This window comes from Chondrus crispus, genomic scaffold, assembly GCF_000350225.1.
Source record: "Chondrus crispus Stackhouse genomic scaffold, scaffold_64, whole genome shotgun sequence".
NCBI lineage: Eukaryota > Rhodophyta > Florideophyceae > Gigartinales > Gigartinaceae > Chondrus > Chondrus crispus.
Genome location: NW_005178593.1, coordinates 88,132 through 94,587, shown reverse-complemented (window position 1 = coordinate 94,587; position 6,456 = coordinate 88,132). Strand labels below are relative to the sequence as shown.

At 48.3% G+C, this 6,456-nt stretch overlaps 2 protein-coding genes; one reads left to right on the top strand and one right to left on the bottom strand.

The window, feature by feature from the left end:
• The first annotated feature begins 923 nt into the window (after positions 1 to 923).
• On the top strand, positions 924 to 2,968 carry CHC_T00007184001 (hypothetical protein). XM_005710644.1 is given in 2 exon segments: positions 924 to 2,024; positions 2,025 to 2,968. 1 exon segment carries the CDS (start codon positions 924 to 926, stop codon positions 2,022 to 2,024), a length of 1,101 nt encoding a protein of 366 aa, XP_005710701.1. The 3' UTR covers positions 2,025 to 2,968.
• An 814-nt stretch (positions 2,969 to 3,782) lies between these two features.
• Positions 3,783 to 6,034, bottom strand: CHC_T00007183001 (hypothetical protein). XM_005710643.1 is given in 2 exon segments: positions 3,783 to 4,756; positions 4,757 to 6,034. 1 exon segment carries the CDS (start codon positions 6,032 to 6,034, stop codon positions 4,757 to 4,759), a length of 1,278 nt encoding a protein of 425 aa, XP_005710700.1. The 3' UTR covers positions 3,783 to 4,756.
• Positions 6,035 to 6,456: the final 422 nt, after the last annotated feature.

The window sequence follows — 6,456 nt, the reverse complement described above, 5'->3', positions numbered from 1 at the left end:
CCTTAAATAGGAACACGACCACGGATGACTGTTTACAATGCATATCGTATGAGACAAAAACCACTCCAAATGGGCACGTGCTTCATAATTTGAATTTATTTTTTCAATTATGTACCATTTAGGGGACACCCCCCTTTATTTGATCAAATTTCACAATCAATAGTCACTTGCAGCAACAGAATATCCGCAACTTAATTACAATTAGCGAAATCCAGGTGCGTACCCTTCCCCAAAAGCATGATTTGGTAAAAAAGGTTAATTTGGGAACTCAGTTCTCGTTGCTCCTATGAAAGCATGCCGCTGAGGAAAACCAAGTGCGGACACTTGGTACACGTGTCCGAGTTATACGCTCTCTCTGGTGCTTATTAGATTACCAAATAGACCTTTTTCTAAAATTCTGTTTATTGCCGCACTGGCGAAAGGAAATTCGGGGTTTCTCTGACCCAGTACGGCTAAAGATTCTGTATCTCCTCCCAGTTGGTCAGCAAAGGCAGAGCATCCATCACCACCAGTCTGACCTCATTTGGGCAAAGGGAAGTAGTTTTTTAAGTTAATTTATGAAAAAGGTTGCCAAATTATACTTTCGGGGAAGGGTAAACCCTCTACAGTAGTCATGGACAATTTCTCAGAAGGCAATTGCAGAAATCCATCAGGCGGAAATTCTGAAATATCACAAGAATGGCTGTTTCTTGTGTATCGCCGGCTCCAACCCTGTGCTGTACAGAAGGCTCTAATCTGCCGAAAGCGAAATACTTGTCATAAAACATGTCGGGAGATGTATACATTACGTCTTGCATCACTCAAAGCTTTTCGCCAACTGTCACTCAACCAGCGAGGACCCCGTTTGAAGCGGACACGTCCAAGGGCTGCTTGCTCATGTCCCTGACGCGTTCGCATTGAGGCTCATCATCGACGGCTGCGCAATGCATCCCCGTGCTTCACGCCAAGGACATTCTGTGGAGACTGCAGACTCAGATGTTGCTGTGCGGGCAACGAACGACGACGCCCTTGAATCAAAGTATTGCGCGATGCATGCTGGGTATTTCGAGGATGCTTTCTTGGACGCTTTAGCTTCTCATTTGTTGCGTGATGACGTAGCGCCACCATCTCGTCCGCCTCTAATCAACCGCGGCACAGCAGCCCGCGTCGCCTTCAAGAGCGACTTGATTCATGCACTTCTTGGAGCAGCGTGGGCAAGTAGTGAAACTGTTCAGATCGTTTCTCTAGGTGCAGGGTACGACTCCCTTCCTTTTTCCCTTTTTGAAATGGGCCAAAGTATGACGAAAATGTCTTTGCACTATGTAGAGCTTGATTTCGCCCCCATTGTCCAAGCCAAAGCTGCGGCTGTGGAGGCTCAGCTGGTTCTGCGAGGACTCTTCAGGGATATCATGACCGACGGAGAAAGTCTTCAAGGCATCGTAAAAGGGGGAACGCAATCGCGTTACGTTTTAAGTGCGTTCGACTTGCGAGATACACCTCGGATTTCGGACGTACTTCGAGCTACGGGACTAAAGTGTAATTGCCCCACCATTATTCTTGCAGAGATTGTGTTGGTTTATCTGGATCCTGTCATTTCCGATGCCGTCATCAGAGAAATTGGGCATTTTTTTACAAGAGAAAGAGCTTTTGTTAATATCGAACATTCGCATCCACATGACTCTTTCGGCTTGCAAATGGTAAAAAATATCGCGGCAAGAGGGAGTCCACTTTTGGGGATCAGCAAATATCCGACATTGGCCGCGCAGAAAAGTCGATTCGTACGAGAAGGATGGCCTTGCGTAGAGGCGTTGACAATGCTGCAAGGCTTTCAGCGCAAGTTTTCCACTGAGGAAGCTCTTAATCTCAATAGAATTGAGCATCTCGATGAGATCGAGGAGTGGGACATGCTCATGGAACACTATGGGATCGTTATTGCTATTCGCTGGAGCGGTGAAGATGATATCACAATATTAGAAGATGTGCTAAAAGCTTCATTTGGTCGTGCGGGTGAGACATCTTCGACGAACAGAAAAGCAGCGAGTTGATGAAAGCAGTGTGGCTCATCTCCAGGAAAGAGTGATGAAAGGGCGACCCTGATGACAGAGATTGTTTGATGAGGGATTGCTTATCTCTTCGGTGAAGGACTCACCACTAGAGAAGCAGAACGTCGGGCCATTCTCACCTCTCCTTGTAGGTGCCTTCTTTCGAAAAGGTAAGGCGTCACATGTTTGACATTCGTCGGTTGGCGACTCTTTCTAGTTCCGCAATTGGGATAGCATAGGCGACACCTTCGAACCTACCGCTTTCACTGGCGATAGCACAAACCATTCCGAGCAACCGCCCTTCCGAGTCAAGCACGGGGGCGCCCGAAGCGCCACTATTCACGGACGCGTCGATCTGCACCAGGCCGGAGAGCGTGGGCCCACCTTCTTTCGGCGCAGGAGCGACTCGTCCCACCGCTGAGACCACGCCCGCTGTCAAAGACGGAGGTGAATGTTCAGCTGCCGATACAGCGAAAGCCAACTGACCTGGGCGTGCCGGACTCGGCGAACATGGCAAGGGTGTCGGGAGTGCATTGGCCGAGCGTAACACGGCGATGTCATGTGATGCACATGTGTGTGAAATGGAGGTCGTCAAAACAGTGCCACATGGTAGAGCCACTTGGGGGCGCTCGGTGCTTTGGATGACATGGAGGCACGTAAGGAGCGTGTGGCTGTCCCACACAAAGCAGGTGCCCGTGGATGGTGGGGCTAGAACAGCCCCAACTGATGGAGAGGTTTGATTGTACAACGCAGCGGCTCGCTTCTCGCACTCGAGCACCATATGCTGCGGATGCCAGAGACTTGGTCCAGCTAGCTACAGCACCCGAATCCAGGGCTTTGGTGCGCTTGAGAAGGGTGATGGCGTTGCGAGGTAATGGTCATGGCGGGCAGGGATTCATTGCCAACCATTGTTTTAGTGTAAAGGAAATACTGTATGGCGCGAACAAGGGAATATCACACCGACGATTATCACTCGTGCACCCAAACAGCGATGAGCCATCGCTTTGATCCCTTGTGAGAGCAGAGACATGGACATGCTAGGGACAGCCCCCGGCTGCGCAACCAAGTGCGTCTGGAAAAAGACGACGGGGACGCTCAGCATGCCGACTGTGTTGGCATTCCTAACCAGATACACTCCTAAGGAGATTCCTACTCTAAAACTCGATTTGCACTGCATTAGTCGTTTCTTCCACGGTTGTTGTACTGTACTGGTGCACAGCATTGAGTCGAGAAGTGGCCTCTGTGGTTTTGTATGAGGCTACGGGTCCTATGCATTCTATTGTCTAGACGACAAGTGATCTAGTATCAGGCTACTTTTCAACTTAATTTTTCTCGACTTGTGCTTGCTCCTTGCATTGCAGCAAGAAAGAAAAAGGTACTCGCGCCACCGCAGTTGACTTGTGCGTTGCGGAAGGATTAGATCTGCACGTTTTCCAGCCATTTTTAGAATGCCTAAAAAAGAAGCCTGTTTGACCAACCTCTCAAAACGTTTTGTGTTGATATCTTCGAAACCAAAAGGCATGATTAAAACGTTGACGGGGTAGAGGAGATGCGGACTCATTCATTCGCTCAGAGTTGAGGAAATCAGCATGCCGCATCCTGAACTTTTGTGTGAAGGTCTTGTAATTCCTGGCGTTATTTATTACGCCTGCAAATCTACCGTATCACGTCTTCACACCGTATCACGTCTTCACGCATCCGGGAACTTCTATCTTCACAGTCACAATGGGTCTAGGGAGGGAACCTCTGTACGACTTCATCGACAACATCCCTGACAGTAAGCTCACGGGAATACGTCAGAACCCGGGCGATTTTACAGCACGAACTTTCGTCTGTATTCAGGGGGGGTAAGTTTGTTGTCTGTTCGGCTCATACTATTTCTACGGGATTCTAAAACTAACAATTGTTTTCATCGTGTTGTATCACAGCTGACTTCTGAAACTCCGAAGATGTACAACCTTCAGATTAAGATTACCAATGGTACCAAGATCAGCACCCTGAAGAAGTTCAAATCTAAGACGGTCTCGACTGTTCTAGCTCCTGTTGATCCAGCGATGTCTGCTGCCACTATCAAAGCGTCTTTCAAGAGTAATGCTAAGATTTGGAGAAACCTCCACTTCTAGACCTTTAGTTTCATTATCCGCAGCCTGCAAGTAAACCAAACTGCGCTGTTCCCTGTTCTGCCAGTGATCGACACTGTTTCACTTGTAACGGCTTGTTTGTATGTTGAGGTCCGGGGGTGTGCTTCATTCATTCGTCTTCTATCTCTCAATCACATTTCCTGTGTACTCAATGTAGACTGAGTAAACATATTTCGCTGTTGGGAAATTTCCTTGGAAGCTTTGGGCGTCTATCTGGTTTGCATCGACAAGGACTTCGCGCATTTCGGGTCTTCAAAGGAGACAGCGTGTGTTCTTCTTCACTTATGCGCTATAGTCGGGAGATAAAGTTCCTGCGGGAAAACGAGTCGTCATCCCCGGGGCCTATCATTTTTGGCGCATTCTCAAGCAGGAAAACTGCAAACTTTAGCCTCTCACAATTGCTCTTGTCGTGCTTCAAATGCGATAGGAGCATAGAACGACAAGGCCTGGGATGTTCGCTATGCTGAAGCGATGCTAATCTCAGCTATGTCAACACCAAATAGCCCGCTCCTCACATGCGATGAACACGGGATTCGTAGTTAAGACGAAACATCGTAAATTCATGTCGCTCATCGACAGGAACATTTTCAAGACCTATTCCAGAAGCATCTTCTGTAAACTCGGGACGTCTTCCCCGGCTGCCACGTCATCCAGCCATTTAGAGATAAGCTTGATGCAGAATTCATCATCAATGTAATTCACTGCCGTCTCGAAGTCTGCCTTTCTCAAATTCAAGTCAGACGAATAAATCGCAAACCAAGCTGGCTCGATATTCTTGATCTCATTCAAAAACTCTTTCCGCAGTTCAGTCTGTTCGTACTGAAGAAGATGTTGCACGTACACCTCGTTAATCTCGCCGTCCTCGGCCAGCCCGTTTTCGTCCATAGCGTATGTGCTTCTATTTGGCATCTCCATTCGTTCTCTTCCCCGAAGAAAGTATGGAATTTGACATACCCTCCATAACGGTAATGCAGACACGCATTCCCAGTCAATAATTGCAGTAAGATTCCCGTCCTCATCAACCATGATGTTCTGTTGAGAGAGGTCATCATGAAAGAGGGCTGTTTCTTCCACTTCATGGTTTAGGTTGAATTTAAAAATTGAAGGGAGAAGCGCGGCAAGTCTTCGCTCCAGTATAGCGACCTGCTCTGCCATATCAATATCATCTTCATCTCTCGACGTTTCAATAATGTCCTTGCTTTCGTGACGGTGCACAAGCAACCGGGCGTGTAGCCAACTTCGGCTTGAACGAAATGGACCTCGGGGGAAGTCTTGGGTTGAGCGATCATCCCAAAAGAATTCATTCGACACAATTTGGCCGACTCGAAACTTTGTCTGGTCAACAGCGTCATCTCGGGACGTGGCGGAGTGATAAAGGTTCCCTATGCCTTGGATTCGGGCACGGAATAGCTGGACAACATGAAGTGCAATACGCTTTACCAAAGCCCGCTTGCTTTCTAGCGGTAGTGATTTCCAGTGTTGCCTTAGCGGTTTTCCAGGCATGTGCTCTAGGAGCATCCATTCGAAACGAAGAGCATTGTCGTTTGAAGCGTCAAATGCAATGACAGTGGGGACGGGGGCATCTGTGTTTTGCTGGATAAAGTCGAGGGTTGCTGCCTCGCTTTGTGTCTTATGACGGGGATCAACTGGAAGTGTGACTCGCATAATATACTCGGCATCATCATGTTGTACTTTGTACACCTTATTGAATCCCCCTTGAGCCAAAAATGTGACGATGCAAGCTTGGGATTGACCAAGTTCGTCTTTTACGATATCCTTGAGCGCATCAATTGAAGGTTCTTGAGTCCATCTGGGCTCGGCGCCAAATGTGGTCTTTCCCCACTCAAATCCATACTGCGCGTGTGGTGGCATGAGATCGGGAGATCAGGGCGGTGAGGGCTGCAGGGGGAAAAATGGCCACTGAAGAGCGGACTTAACCGAATTGACGTGGTGGTGCTACGGTAGTAACGCCTGGTTGCTGTGACGGGGAGGTGGGCGAATGTACAGCAGCAAGGGTACAGTAACGGTACAGTACTGTACTACATAAGGTTACTATAACCAATCTGAGGCTGCAGTGGGCGGGGCTGTCCAGCGTACAGTATGAAGCAGATCTAGGAGTCAGACAATTCTCTGTTTAGCACGTGTCTAAGACGACCGGCAATTTGAGGCCAGCTTTTTTTTGCAAAACATATACAGTGGCCCCTACTCATTAGTGCCGCCCCGTGCGAGACCCCAAAACTGGCACTATTGGGAGACAGCATTAATAGGTGACGTCGTCACATCCATTTTTGACG

Excerpts from the sequence above, each read along its gene's own strand:
- CHC_T00007184001 (XM_005710644.1), top strand. The coding sequence starts at position 924 with ATGCATCCCCGTGCTTCACGCCAAGGACATTCTGTGGAGACTGCAGAC.
- CHC_T00007183001 (XM_005710643.1), bottom strand. The coding sequence starts at position 6,034 with ATGCCACCACACGCGCAGTATGGATTTGAGTGGGGAAAGACCACATTT.